Here is a 15,869-nt window from a genome sequence, read left to right on the forward strand (position 1 = left end):
ATTAGTTCAGTTGTGTTCTTTAAATGCCTACCGTGAAAGATTTTACCTCTTAGTGAAAAGGGAATTCTTAATTTAAATACTAAATTTTTTCCCTGAATAAATTTCATTTTGAACATGATGGGTTTTATATCGGCATTCTTCTCAGAATTAAATAATTGCCTTGCTTACTTTGTAATTATTTTTCTTTTAAGGTATATGTGGAATTGATGAGTTTGATAAAATGGGGAGCCAGCACCAAGCTTTGCTGGAAGCTATGGAACAGCAAAGTATTAGTCTTGCTAAGGCTGGCATTGTTTGCAGCTTGCCAACAAGGACATCAATTATAGCTGCAGCAAATCCAGTTGGGGGTCACTATAACAAAGCCAAAACTGTATCTGAGAATTTAAAGTAAGTACAGTATTTTCAAAATGTCTGCTTTATAGTTTACAAAACAAACAAAAAAGTAGAGAATTTCTAATAACATTTATTTTGTGTAAATTCTGAAGCTTATTCAGTTCTTTGAGGTAGAACTGTAGTACTGGCCTGGATTTGTTTGTTTTTTTCCATGTAGGATGGGAAGTGCTTTGTTATCCCGATTTGACTTGGTATTCATACTGCTGGATGTTCCAAATGAAGATCATGATCATTTGCTTTCTGAACATGTGATGGCGATGAGAAATAGAAAACAGACTGGATGTAGCAGTGCTACTGTGACTCGTGAGCATTCTCAGAATTCAGATATATCAGTCCTTGAAGTTCATTCAGACAAACCACTAGCAGAGAGATTAAAGGTAAAATATTTATTCGTGTTTTGACTTACTATATCTTATCATTAGGGAATGCTGATGATGTCTGGAAAAAAGGATATATTTAGTACATTTGAAATAAATTGTTTTGAGATAAGATGTTTTGTATATTTAATATGTTTGAGATAGGTTGAGTATAGTTATTAGAGGAATACGATACTCCTTTTTTGCTACAGTATAGTTTGCAAATTTAACATAGCATTATGGGGGACTGAATTATTTCTTTTAACTTTTCTGTTCTTGAAACTGCTGGCCTCATAGGGTAATCTAGAAAGTGTAAAAAAAAGTTAGAAAATCAGAATTCTGTAATATATGAAAAGAATAAATGGAAATTAGCAATATCAAATGCACATATAAATAAAAATAATAGCAAAGTCTTTATAAAAGTAACTTTCTTTGAAGTTTTTAGTCAAGTGTTCAGTTTCTGCTTGGAAGAAATAAGCTTTTGGGTAAACGCTCTATGAGAGTTAAAGGGACGGCAGTTCCAGTGGGCAAAGCACTGGGGAGGTAGATCTCAATTATTAAACTTCATTTTTGTACAGTGCTTTAACACTCCAATATGAGAATTCATGTAACAAATGTACAATAGTCTGTGTTATGATTACTTTTTTGTGCTTCTGAGGTTGAGGTGGGAGATTAACGTGTCATTAGATTCTCTTTGAGGATTATTATAGCTCCTATCTGCTCATACCATTTATTTTTTCCAGTTGAAATGGAATATTATAATGTCTAAATAGTATTTTTAACTGTTAGCTTATTCCAGGAGAAAACTGTGACCCAATTCCGCATCAGTTGTTAAAGAAATATGTTGGCTATGCAAGGCAATATGTTCATCCCAAGCTATCTCCAGAAGCTGCTCAGATACTTCAGAAATTCTATCTTGAGCTCAGACAACAAAGTCAAAGAGCAGATAGTACACCCATCACAACACGACAGCTGGAATCATTGATCCGCCTTACTGAGGTACTTCTTCATTTTACAACTGTTACTAAGAATTTTATAGTAGGTGTATTTTGACAGCCCAAAGTACTGGGTTTTAAAACATGGAGACTATAATACAGAATTTTTTTTCTTATGTTGACATATCTGGTTTATTTTAAATGACACATGTTGATGCCACCTGACATTGAAAATGGATCAAATTTAAATATTTTTGTGACTTGAGGAAAACCAATGTTTCTACCATTTTTTTGTGGAAACATATAGTACCCATGGTACTATAAATAAATAAACTGGCATCTGATCTATACATATATGCATGTATATACATACATGAAGACACCCATATATATCAACATTGACTTGAAGGCACCAAAAACAAAGAAATAAAAAAACAAGGAGGGAGTGGCCCAGATACCTTGGAGCTGTTCCATAGGAGAGAACGCATCACTAAATAGATTCAAGCCCAAGGGTCGCTGGAGGTGGCATTCTGTCTTTAGGAAAATGGTACTTCTCTCAGCAAATCTTACTGGTACAGGCAGATTCAAAACAGTTGCTGCCGCAGCATGGAGGCCAGTACAACAACATCACTCTCCACTTGTCCTTCAAACCTAGCCTAAAAATAGCACCTCACATCCAGTTATCTATGGAGCAGTACCAGTTGCCTCCTGTAGGACAAATTGTCTTTCCACCTTATTTAACTTGGCGTTATAACTGATACAACATCTGAAAAACAGATAGGCATATCCCCAAGAAGGAAATTTTCTCCCAAATGTCAGTGATATATGCCAAGCTTGCCTTTTCATCCAAGATCAAATCATGGATGAGAATTTATTAAAGGCAGACCACAATATAAATAATGTTTAATCTAATTGCCAAGCCTTCTAAATTTTGAAGTACAGAATTTGTTCTTAGGTCAACTATATGTATCATCCTTTAATCTAGGAGGTTTAACTGTTACAATATATGCAGAACGCTTGTTTTGCTGCTAAACTATGGTTTCTCTAATATCTCTTTCCAATCTTTTTTAATTAATTGAAGTTTTAGTAGGATGGATATATTAGCTGTAGTCATTTTAATGTTTTAGTAATGAAAATCTCTATTTGCAATTCACCAGTTTGTACTGGCACGTTTTTGGGAAAAAAAAAAATTCACAAAATTCAGAAACCTTGTGATAACAAATTGAAGAATAACTTTTTTCAGGTCTAGTGCAAATTTCTTTCTCAATCGGGGTGCTCAGTCATGGGACTTGGCTTGATATGGAATGTGAACTCAACCATTATGATTTGTAAAACATGGTTTGTGGCTTAGTATTGTGTGTCAGCCCAGCTAAGCAAACTGTGTCTTATTCAATGAACTATTTTTAATATGAATGTGATTCTAACCATGCCGTTTCTGATCCAATTAAATATGGAGATTTGTATATAATATTAGCATTACTGCTTTTCTTTAAGGCACGATCAAGATTAGAGTTAAGAGAAAAGGCCACCAAAGAAGATGCTGAGGATGTTGTTGAAATAATGAAATACAGGTAGTACAAAATTAAATACTACGGTAATAAAATAAAAATCTATGAGCCTGTAACATACAAACTGAACAATATGCAAACTGATGCATTTTTCAGCTAATATAAATCAAAGTATTTTGAAAAATAATCCAAAGTAGAGTAACATGCATTCAATAAACCAAGCACAACCTGAGTAGAATTATAAAGTAAATGTGTTCTTTTATTAAGCTCATTAAAACTCTGATTAAGGAAAAATTCAAAGAAAGTTCTCTGCCTCATTTTCAGTTGTATTTTTCATTTTACTTTCTTGCTGACTACATACATTTTGGTTTACTCTTTTCTCAAGTATGTTAGGAACTTACTCTGATGAGTTTGGGAAATTGGATTTTGAGCGTTCTCAGCATGGTTCTGGAATGAGCAAAAGGTCACAAGGAAAGAAGTTTATTTCTGCCCTCCATCGTGTTGCAGAAAGAACTTATAACAACATTTTTGAGCTTCATCAACTCCGGCAGGTTGCTAATGAATTAAATATGAAAGTAAGTTAAAATAAATATATACTCTAGAAGGATAAAATTAGCTATTGATGTTATCAGATATTGATATCACAGTTGGAAGAGAGAGGATTATTGTTGCTTCCAATGTCTGTGGTTCTACTGATTGAAGTGACCCGGAGCTCCAGTTTTACTTTAGAAATGATATTTGAATTTGATATTACTGGTATTAGCAATAGCAATAGCACTTAAACTTATATACCGCTTCACAGTGCTTTTCAGCTCTCTCTAAGCAGTTTACCGAGTCAGCCTATTGCCCCCAACAATCTGGGTCCTCATTTTACCCACCTCGGAAGGATGGAAGGCTGAGCCAGCCTTGAGCCTGGGGAGATTCAAACTGCCAAATTGCAGGCAGCCGGCAGTCAGCAGAAGTAGCCTGCAGTACTGCACTCTAACCACTGCACCACCACGGCTCATATTGAATGTAACTTGCACAAAACAAAAACATATTTTGCTTAGGAATTTATTTTGTTATTGGATGTAGGTAATGTTTAGGCTATTTTAACTGAAAGTCCTTTAAAGTTGTATTGTTTCTGCAATATTTAACTATAAACACTAGTACAAATTATCTGCCCAATTTTCACTAACTGTGCTTAATCTATTTTGCTACATTTTAACTCCAGATTTCCATTAAACCTTTGTTTTTTTAAGTATAACATTTGAAATATTAATTGAAAAAATGAAATAGATTAAATATGACTAGGATACATTAAGAAGCCAAATTTAATGTAGTGGTTAAGGTACCAAGATAATGGAATTTCTAGTCCTGCCTTAGGAACAAAGCCAGCTGAGTGGCCTTTGGCCAGTCCCTTTCGCTCAACCTTAGGAAGCAGGCCATGGCAAACCACTTCCAAAATCTTGCCAAGAAAACTGTGGGAATTCCTGGTAGTTGCAAGGAGTCACATTGACTCTAAGGTACCAAATAAACAAACCATTGCCTTATGGCATTGTTTCTTAAGTGGGGGTTCCTCAAGACTCTTTCAGAGGTCCACAGAATCAAGGGTTTTCCTGCCCACATTGAAAAATTATACAATATTAAATCTCATCAAACAATTATGAGAAGCAGCAACAGTAGTGAATGCATCAGTTATTAATTCTTTTATACTGCAAATATCAATAAAATATAACCCATTCAAACAAAATCTCTTTTGAGGTCCTGTATAATTTTAAAAAATGAGAAGGGGTCCTGAGAGAGAAAAAAAGTTTAAGAAACACCATCTTCTGAGATGTTGCGATATATATATATATTGATGTAGATTTGCTTCCTAGATGATTTAAGTGGAAAGTTTCGCTACCATTTTAAAGTTCCTCTCCAATTTTTTTAAAAAATGGATCGACTTCTTAAAAACCCTTTCCAACACAATATAATATTTTGTAGTTGGTCTTGATCACACAGCTATTGTTTTTTTTTTTTTTAGATGCCTGACTTTGAAAACTTCATTGCATCTTTAAATGATCAGGGTTATTTCTTGAAGAAAGGTCCGAGATTGTATCAGCTTCAGACAATGTGAAGTAGTTCAATACCTAAAGAGAACTGTTCACTAAGAAGAAGAACGAAACGCAGAGGATTGCAACTCATTTGTATTTCTTATTCAGCTGAATTCTTGCCTGCTAATAAGTTTGTAGAATTCAGGCGTTGGTTAAAACGATCTGAAACAAGATTAATGTAAATGTAAAAAAGGGCAGAAGAAGGTGACTTCCCTACTCCTCCTTGACATCCCTGAAAAGGGTTATGTGAGAATCTGATAACTCAGCTGGATGGTATGTGTTGTGATGCAAAGGATATGGGAAATATTTCAAATACTGGATGAGGAAAGTGAAGGGGCTTTATTCATCTATGTATTGACATGAATCAACTCGTTTACTAATTATAATACTTTTGAAAGCGATATATATATACAGTAATGTTTCAAGCCATTCTTGTTAAAGTTTTGCCTGATTTGAGTAATTTTGTTAACCCTGTTATTGATTTATGAATATGGTCTATATTTTTAAGTCAAACTGCACTTGCATTTATTTAGTCTTCTGTGAATGAGCAAAGTTCTTCATGTTCTAAATATTATACCATTAAAAGAATACATTGTTGGATTATTTAAAACACCTAGTTTGGTAATTCTCCATTTGACAAAAAGTTGAGTATGCGTCAATATATATAACATTCCACCCATGAACCAAAAGGGGACGTTTTGTATGTGGAGAGCCCTCTTAGTTTATTATCTTAGTGAAATGAAAGAGAAAGGATACATGTCACATTGGGCAATGCAATAGCTGGACTCGGTATGGACAAATTTCTAGTGCTTTTTTTCCCATTGAGAAATAACAATGGCATTGTCTGCCACTTGTGTAATATATGTATAATTTTGGAAGTTACAGTATTAGTTGATTTCATTTATTTATTTTTATTTATTTAGCAATTTTCTACATTGCCTATCACATCTAAGCAACTCGGGGCAGTGATATAAAACAACGTGATATAAAATGACCAAAAGGTAGAGTTATAAACAGGTTAAAAAGGTTAAAATGTGTAAGTTAAAAGTAAAAATCAAAGTTAAAAAGTTAACAGAGCTAATAGTTAGCAAGTCGAAGGGAAAACCCTTAAGCAACCAGCCATCCCCAGGGTTTCATAACATTCTTAGACACACACACACACACACACTCCATGCTAATTGGCAAAGCCAGGTCTTAGCATCCTTCTGGAAGGCCAGAAGAGTGGGCTTGCCTCACACCTCTGGAGGTAAGAGGTTCCAAAGGGTGGGGGCAATGGCAGAGAAGGGCCTCTTCCTAGATCCTGCTGGTTGAAATTTTTTAACCAATGGGATCTGCAGCATATCTTCCCTGCCTTATGGGGAGGGGGTAAGGAAACAGGTTGATGGTTGTTCAGGTAACCGGTCTCATGTCATGAAGGATTTTAAAAGGAGTAATACCTTCAATTGGACTTGAAAGCAAACGGGCTCCAGTGCAGCTTGTGTAGCAAAGGTGTTAAATGCACTCCCTAATGCTCCAAATTTGGACAACCTTCCAGTCAGTAGTACATTTAAACACATCCTTTGGCAGAGGTAACAGATTTCAAATAGATACATCTGGTTAAAAATCTTAATTGCTTTGGGAATGATTTCCATGGTTCATTGCAAAACTCTGGTGTAAAATATTCTTAGACCTTTGATAGATCTATCTAGATCAGGGATGTCAGACTCATGTCATCACGGCGGTGTCACATATCAGGATTTTTTCCTCCTTCACTAAACTGGGACGTGGCCAGCGCGTGACACATCTCGCCCGCAATGGGAGTTTTGACAGCCCTGATCTAGATTTTCCCACAGATTTTCAACAGTGAAGTATGAAGACAATAGTGAGTCTTTCAAACATTTTCTTTCATGTAGATGGTTGATGTGGTTATGTTCTGGACATTTTTTTTTGCTGAAATATTCAATGTCTTCTCAATTTCAATTTCTCTACTATTTTACATTTGGGGCTGATAAGAAAAGAAATTCAAAATCGCTGGATTGTGTCAGATACCTATCCCTAGTCTAGAAGCTGTTTATCATTAAGGTTTTGGCAAGAAGGTGGAAAACAATGTATTTTAGCTGGCTTCATCTTCGTGATTTCTTGGCTAGGCTAGGGCTATCAAAACTGGGCTTCAAAAATCAGGTCACCAATCAGATGGCAACAAAATGAATAATGTACATTGCTGCCTGGTGGTTTTCTGGATTGTAGCAACCTAGATACGATAACTCTGCTCTTGATTCTATTCAACTGGCTGCCATGACTTCTGTCCCACAGTTCTAGTAACTATCACCACTCCATTAGTGAGAAGTTTCACTGGTCATCTACAAATACTGTGTACTCTACTATTTACAATAGATATATGTACATTTGATTCTACGGTAAACGATGAATACCAGTATTGATATTCTGAATAAAGTTTACATATTCTTAAAACAAAGCAACTTGTTCATTGGTAATGTTTAATGCATATTATTTTTAAAGACAAGGATAATAGGTCTGAAAGAAAGTCCAATCTTAGAGTCTATAGCAAGTGGCATCACTGAGTCACTAAGGCCTCTTGGGAGGGATACCAACAAGAAATCCCAGTGCTAGGCCAGACAATACAGTTGGAGAAATGTCTGGGAAGGGACTGGCAAAGTAGGTGCTGAGCTAGACTTGTCTTTTTTTTTTTAACCTTCACTTTTTGGGAAAAAGCTACGGTGGGCATTGCATTGATGCAGAGCGGTGTATAAATATGCCATGTACATGAGCAGAGTATTTTTAGATTTTGGAGGGCTTCTGAAAGTTCTTCAACTTTTTAAAAACTGTTAGAAATGATGCCACTGATTTTTGGTAATGTGATTTATTGAGGGTTACAGAAATGATATTCCATCCTAGCTTTACATAGCTCTAGGACTCCTGCTTACACAACCCTACATATTACATATTTTGCAGTAGTCAAGATTCTACCTCTATATATATATGTAGTTGTGGAAAATGAATTGAGAAAAAAAATACTAAGTTATCTGTTTTGGACCTCTCAATTTTTTAAATCTATGCTTCGCTATTTTTCTACCAGCTCTTAAAAACCAAAGTACATAAACACACTCCATGTGAAGAATAGTAATTTAATTTATAGTTGTGTTTTCCCCAGTGCCAATCTTTAAATATGTGATAGATCCTTCTTACTGATTCTGTGCTGATACTGTAGTAGGTTTTTTAAGTCAAGACACCCTTTCCACTCACCTACATTTTCAGCTGTCAGCACCTGCCTTACATACAGCCCTGCATTTTCTCCATATTCATGCAGTTTTATTAACGTCCCTTGGGGTCAAACTCAACGTCCAACAACTATGAAGCACCCGTGTAGTTTCCTCAGCTTCGATGTTGATCACTAAAAGCCAGGTTTTTTTTTTTTTTAGTGATCTACCCTAAAATTATTAAACCGAGTCTGATCCTGCTTACTGTTTTGGAGACCAGCCCCGGCCAGCTGTATTTTTTCACATGCTGTGCTTGCAAAAGGGCTGCTCTACTTCCAATTTATTTTATTTTCTGTGCCTTCAAGTTAAGTTGTTGACTCCTGGCAATTGCCTGAACTAATTTCTGTAGGTTTTGGGTTGTGTTTTTTGGCAAGATTTCAGACTGGCTGAAAGTCATCCAGCTTGAAATGGCAAAATGTACTCTTTTGATTAAAGAAAAGAATATAAATACTTTTGTTTCCATTGCTTCTGAACTTTGTGCTTGAAATGGAAAAGAATGAAACTTTGATTTTGGGTTTTACCAATTAGACTGATTATAGAAATGGCTAGTTTATATTATGAAAAAAACAAAAAGTTGTGATTTATTTATTTACTGAATTTATATCGCTGCCTATTCACCCATGGCGACTCAAGGTGGCTTAACAATGTAAAACCATATTTAAAATAAAAAAACAATAAAAACTAACATAAAGAATCAAATAAATTAATAAAGTACAATAGAACATTTGATTTGATATTAATGCCCTATTTTACTGCAACAGTCGGAAGTCCATGTTTTTTTTTCCTAATCCTTCCTCACTTTTCTTCTCCCTCCCCCCCTTTCTCCCCACTGTTTTCCTATTTTCTTTTGTATTTTGTACCTTATAACTCAATAAAAATGTTAATGAGGAAAAAGTCATCCAGCTGATTTTTTTAATTATTTTTTTGCCCAAGGCAGAACTATATCACTCACGATTTCTAGCCTGGCATCTCCATCAAAGTGGTTCCAGTTGTGGTAACCCAAACTGGTTCTCGGTTCAATTATAATGTGTTTTCAAAGAAAAGCTTAAGCTTCCACTGTACTAAACACGCACTAGGCGGGGAATTTATTAATGAAGAGAAGACTGCACACAGCCCGCAGGAGCCACTCTTCCATCTTCGCCAGCAACGCTGCTGTCCCTTTAATAAGCGGGGCGCCTCTTGCCGTAAAGAGCAGCGGGGGCGTCGTAAAAAGCGGGTCCGCCCGGAGCGTAAGGGAGAAGGTGGCGCGGAAGCGCGCTTGAATGGAGGAAGGGGACTGCCAACGGCGGGGGGAGAGCAGGAGGGGAGGGGCATGTTTCAATTCTGCCCCTCCTCCTCCCCCTCTTCTTCTTCTTCGTTGGTAGAAAGGTCTTTTCCCTCCCCTCCCCCCGCCTCAACCAAGCCATGCTGACCGCGGCTTGGTTGGTCAAAGGCAGCGCTTGGGGGTGGGGTGTTCTGCGGAACGCGAGCCCAGGACGGGGCTTGAGGGCCACCGTAGCAGCAGCCACCGCCGCCGCCGCCGTGAGGAGCCGAGGAGGAGGCAGCGGCGAGCCCTGGAGCGGCCCTCGAGCCGCGCTGGCGGCGGCCTCCTCCAGCAGCCTGGCGGAGTGTCGGTCGCCGTCTTGCCCGGGCGCGGGGCGACGTCTGCTACTGCGCGTGCGCCCGGCCAGCCCCAAGCACCTTCTAGGCACTGCGGCTTGGGCGCCCCCTTTCGGTTGCTCCTCCGGCGGACTTGGGCAGCCTCACTGCTCGCGCGCCGGCTGCGGGGGGGCGGCTCGGCGGCGCGCGGCGGAGTCCTCGGAACGACCCGATGCTGGCAAAGCGGAGCAGAGCAAAGGATTCGCCGAACTGGTAGGGGCGGGCAATGGGCAGGCGGCTCCTTTCCCCCACCCCTCGGCTTCTTCTTCCCTTCCGTCCCCGTTGACAGGACGGTCCCTATGAAATGCAGGTTGTAGCGCTTCACAGCCAGCGGGGCTCACCCAGTGGACCATGGTGAAAGAATTCTTTCAAAAGTTCTGCAAAGTAGAAATCTCGCCTTGGCTTTTGGGCTGCCCCCCCATGCACGGGGAAATAATCCCGAGCGAATATTTGCCATCCCAAGCGATGCCCCCAGGAATCAAGACTGACCTCTGCAAGTACTTTCGTGTGAAAAGTAAACTCGCTTTTGATGTGTCCTCCCCACTTTAGTTTACTGCATTGTCATTGCAACTCGTGCAACGTAATTGACATTAAAAGAAAGAAAGAGAGTTCACTTTCTGGAGAAGGTCCCCTGGCCTCTTCTTCCCCTTTGATATGTGTGCTTTTGAACCACTTCCATTCCCCCATATTCGTGGTTGTGCAGATCATATCACTGGCGTGTGTGAAATTGCCCTCATCGTGTGGTTTTCGTGCTGAGATAGCTGTATACAGGTAGTCCCTGGCTTACGACCACAAAGGAGCCCAAAACCTATGTTGCTAAGTGAGAAATTTGTTAAGTGAGTGTTACGACCCCCTCTTGCAACTTTTCCTGCCACAGTTGTTAAGTGAATCAGAGCAGTTAAGGTAGTAACACGGTTGTTAAGGGAATCTGATTGCCTCGTTGACTTTGTTGGTCAGAAGATTGCAAAAGGGATGACCCCCGGGACACTGCAACCGTCATAAATGTGAGTCAGTTGCCAAGCGTCTGAATTTTGATTACATGACCACGGGGATGCTGCAATGGTTGTAAGTGTGAAAAATGGTTGTAAGTCACTTTTTTTTGGTGCCGTTGTAACTTTGAATGGTCACTAAGCAAACTGTTGTAAGGTAGTCCTAGACTTAACAAGAGTTAATTTGGTGATTGATGGCTGGAACTTTGAGGACCAGTTGTAAATACCACTCACTCAGTGCCATCGTAAATTCGAAGAGTCACTGAACAAGTAATCACCAAATGAGAATCGCCCATAACTTTGGCTGATGTGCTCATAATTTAATGGTGAAGCATATAAATAGTGGTTTAAATGCACACATGAGCTAAAAATGGTTATGGTATAAGATGTATAATGTGGTCATGCCTGTCCTCAATTACTAAAGCATAATTTACTTGTTTGCATGAATTGGTGTGCTATGGTAAGGGAGCCATGGCTACATATGTTACAAGGCACTGTAACTTTTTGGAAATAAAGAAGAAGTACTTCTCATAATCCAGGGGCCATGCATTTATCTGAAACAAACTCTAGGATTCCACACACCCCTCTCCCCAGGAATAATTTATCTTTAAAACTGGAGAGGCCTCCTCAATTCATGAAGAGTATGGTGATGGATTTGAGCAAGGGAACTGTCTGAAATTCAGGATTACCTTCTTTGGAGGACAAAACCTGTACTTGTCTAAGGTTAACAGTTATTTGCAGTTTTTACTGGCTGACATCAAAGACGATGTGGTTTTTCATTTGGTTATTTGGGGATAACTACCGTGTTTCCCCTGTCTTATTTTTTTTTACCACCAAAAAAGGCACTAGGTCTTATTTTTGGGGGGAGGGGGGATGTCATCCACTGACTTAACTTCACTTGTGTACGTCGCCCCTGGCCTCCTTTTCACTGTCAAGAGGCCTTCAGGAACTTTTTCTGCGGCCGGCAAGGCTTTCCTGAAGGCCTCTGCTGCCAATAACAGAGCTCTGGATCGATCCAGAACTTTGTTATCAGCTAGAGAGGCCTTCAGGAAAGCCTTGCCAGCCTTGCTGGCTATAGAAGAAATGGGCCGACAAGGCAGGTGTAGGGGTGTGAGAGGCCTGGCTACAACTGTCCAAAGGTAAGTAGTAGGGCAGTTCCACCATCCCACCTCCACCCTAGCTTAATTTTTACCCATGCACTCTGGAATGGGCGGGATCTTAATTAGGGATATTGGGGGTGGGGGTAGGGCTTATATTGGGCACATGTGTAAAAATCAAGCAAGAACTTACTTTCATGGTAGGTGCTATTTTCAGGAAAACATGGTAGTACATTGTAGAGAGGAATAGTCCATTAGGTTGAAAGAGTTGGTAGGAAGATCAGTGTTTCTGTTTTATGTTGGGGTTGCTGGCTAGAGGTTGTATAAATGTGAACTTCATCACTATTTGACAAAATTTGCTTTTCGGTACTCTGTTGGCAACTTATATGATTATTCTTATAAATGCCAACTTATTTTCCACCCTTTTTTATTAGATTAGTATATTATTTGAATATATAATCTGCCAGAACTTCCTAAGAATGGCTAAATGTGCATAGAGAATGGTGTAAGATGAAGTGATGTATTAATGAATATATTACTGGAAATGAAGCATATAAGAAGATAGTGTTCCATAATAAAATCTTATTTTTTTAAAAAAATCATAAATATGCAATATGTTGACTCAAAGCTTTTTGTGCAAGTGAGAACCATATTTGAAAAGTTGGTGGGGAAACTTTTAAACTTTATTTTATATGTAAGACCATTATTTTAGCCACGGTGGCACAGTGGTTAGAGTGCAGTACTGCAGGCCACTTCTGCTGACTGCCGGCTGCCTGCAATTTGGCAGTTCGAATCTCACCAGGCTCAAGGTTGACTCAGCCTTCCATCCTTCCAAGGTGGGCAAAATGAGGACCCAAAATTGTTGGGGGCAATAGCCTGACTCTGTAAACCGCTTAGAGAGGGCTGTGAAGCACTGTAAAGCGGTATATAAGTTTAAGAGCTATTGCTGTTTTATTATTTTGCAGGAACTTTAATACTACAATTTTTAAAATAAAAAGCACACACATGTTTTATTTTAAAAATTATATTCATTCATTCATTCATTCATTCATTCATTCATTCATCAATAGAGAGCATTTTAACCCTGAGATTTTTATGGCAACATTTAAAAGTTGCATCTTTTGGGGGAAACAATTAAAAAATTGAATTTGCTTTTTCAAAGGGGGTGAAAAATGCCATGGAATTTTTCTCTTCTAGAGGAGGCTAATTGACGTTCAGTGGCATAGCTCTTGCTGCTAAAAGGAGTCTGTATTAGAAGGGATGGAGAAGCTGCAGCAGAGTGAAAAACTGAATGGAAGGGCTTTAAGAAAGTGGGTAGTTTGGAAAAGATAAGGCTGCAGGAGAGGAAGAAGCAAAAGCTGCTTAGAGAAACAAGTGCAAAGAAAGGAAGCTGCAGAGGTGAGCAAAATGATGGGAAAAGTTATGAGAAGACAAACTGTCCCAAACTCAATAAGCAAAGCTGCTTGTGTTGCAAAAGCAGCATTTATGGGACGAGGCAATCAGTATGGAAAATAAAGAGATTGTTATTGATCAAATCCTCCCCCTCTTGAAAAAAGGGGATAAACCTTTCAGTCAGCCAAGTAATACTTATTAAGAGATCTTAAGGGAAGAAAATAAGCAGAGGGAACTGGATAAAGAGATTTAACGTCAACAGGGAACTGAAGTGTTCAAACAGCTTATAGTTTAATTCCTAAGGACTTTAGCTTACCCTGTTGTGCACAATTATTAGGTTGTATTTTGGAGGATTAATTTTATTATTGAACAACTACAGTGCTCTCCTTGGTCAATCCAAAATATCAATAAATCTCAAACTTGAATATTTAAGAAAGTAAAAGTGAGAATGTGGTGCACAATTATTGGGCAACTATTAGCGTGCAGATTATTATGCAACTAAATGAAAAGCAAAAAATTGCCCATCTCGCTCATTTGTTTGCATCTGTTAAAGTGAGAATAATAAACAAACAACTCAAAATGTACAAATAAACATTTCTGACATTTCAAAAAATATATCGGTGACCAGTATAGCCACCTTCTTTTCAATAACAGTCATAAGACTTCCAATAATGGAGTCTGTCAGTTTCTTGATCTGTTGACGATCAACTGTTTGTGCAGCAGCAACCACAGCCTCCCAGCCACTGTTCAGAGAGCTGTACTGTTTTCCTTCACCGTAAATCTCCCATTTAAGAAGGGCTCACAAGTTCTCAATATGGTTTAGGTCAGGTGAGGAAGGGGGCCATGTCATTATGCTTTCATCTTTAAGGCCTTTACAAGCCAGCCACTCAGTGGAGTACTTCGATGTATGCAATGGAGCATTGTCCTGCATAAAAATCATGGTCTTCATGAAAGACTTTTTCCTGTACCAAAAGTGTCTTCTAAAAACTGGCAATAAGTTTGGAGTTGGTTTTGAGTCCATCTTCAACCTGAAAAGGTCCAACTAGCTCATCTTTAATAATACCAGCCCATACGGTTACCCCACCTCCACCTTGCTGGCGTCTGAGTTGAAATGGAGCTCTGTGCTCATTACTGATCCAGCCACAGGGCCATCTGTTTGATCCATCAAGAGTCACTCTCATGTCATCAGTCCATAAAATCTTTGAAAAATCTGTCTTCAAATATTTCTTGGCCCAGTCTTGCTGTTCAGCTTACACGTCTTGTTCAGTGGTGGTTGGGTTTCAGCCTTCCTTACCTTGACCGTGACTCTGAGCACTGAACACCTTGTACTTCTGGGCACTCCAGGTAGGTTGCAATTCTGGAATATGACAACACTGGAGGATAATGGGTTCCTGGTAGCTTCATGTTTGATTCTTCTCAAATTGTTGGCAGTAATGTGTGTCTTTTTTTTTCTCAACACGTTTCTTCCATGTTCCCTGTCGACTATTTGCAACAAAACATTATGGTTCTATCTTAGCAATTTCAAGAGCGCTGCATACCTCTGAAAAACTTTTTTTTTTTTTTTACATTTTTTGCCTTTTCAGTGTCAGTTAAATCTGACATATTTTGTGGCCCATTTTTTCCTGAGGAAAAGAAGCTGCCTAATAATTATGCACACCTTGATATAGGGAGTTGATTTCCTTAGGCCACACCCTCTCTCATTACACAAATACACATCACCTGATATGCTTGTATTCAGTAAGCACACACGTTTATACAGCTTGGAGGTGGAAATATACATAAAAATGATGATATAGTCAAAATACTTGCTTGCCTGATAATTGTGCACACAGTATATATATGCCTGAGGAAGATCCCTACGTTCTTCTGTCAATTGTTGAGTGAGTTGCTAACAATGGAACTTAAAAGAATTTGTTCAAAGTTTGATTAAAAAGGGACCTATAGGGAAGGAGCTCCTACATATAGTGTCTTGAAAAACCCTGAATATTTAAACGTCTAAAATGGGGCCTGGTTATTTCGGAAGAAAGGAGGAAATTTTATATGGCGTTTGGTACATGAGAGATACACTTGTTAAAGAAATGATTATATGGAACCAAGATATATAACCTGGAGGAAATAATAGAATTTTGCTCAGTTTTATTTTCTATTTCTCTCCGAGTTAAAGTTGAAAACAAAAGCAGCCAAATAGAGTAATGGGATCAGAGAGGAGTTGCCTTTAAATATGGC

The 15,869-nt window shown here is 38.6% G+C and overlaps 1 protein-coding gene across 3 annotated transcripts in view; it reads left to right on the forward strand.

Moving 5' to 3' along the window:
• LOC113412737 (DNA helicase MCM8) overlaps window positions 1-15,869 on the forward strand; it is a 42,557-nt gene that overhangs the window by 17,223 nt on the left and 9,465 nt on the right. Inside the window, exons 14-19 of one of the 3 annotated variants that reach the window (XM_026668528.2) lie at window positions 192-387; window positions 551-770; window positions 1,539-1,748; window positions 3,179-3,255; window positions 3,578-3,767; window positions 5,201-5,880. In XM_026668528.2, coding sequence (XP_026524313.2) covers window positions 192-387; window positions 551-770; window positions 1,539-1,748; window positions 3,179-3,255; window positions 3,578-3,767; window positions 5,201-5,293 — 986 coding nt within the window. In that variant the 3' untranslated portion in view covers window positions 5,294-5,880. Of the gene's footprint in view, window positions 1-191; window positions 388-550; window positions 771-1,538; window positions 1,749-3,178; window positions 3,256-3,577; window positions 3,768-5,200; window positions 5,881-9,723; window positions 10,379-15,869 lie in introns of those variants that run through there. The other 2 variants (XM_087948335.1, XM_026668527.2) reach the window with 2 other exon arrangements.

Source organism: Notechis scutatus, chromosome 1 (assembly GCF_049901735.1).
Source record: "Notechis scutatus isolate UNSWTSFEM ecotype Mainland chromosome 1, rNotScu1.2, whole genome shotgun sequence".
NCBI lineage: Eukaryota > Metazoa > Chordata > Lepidosauria > Squamata > Elapidae > Notechis > Notechis scutatus.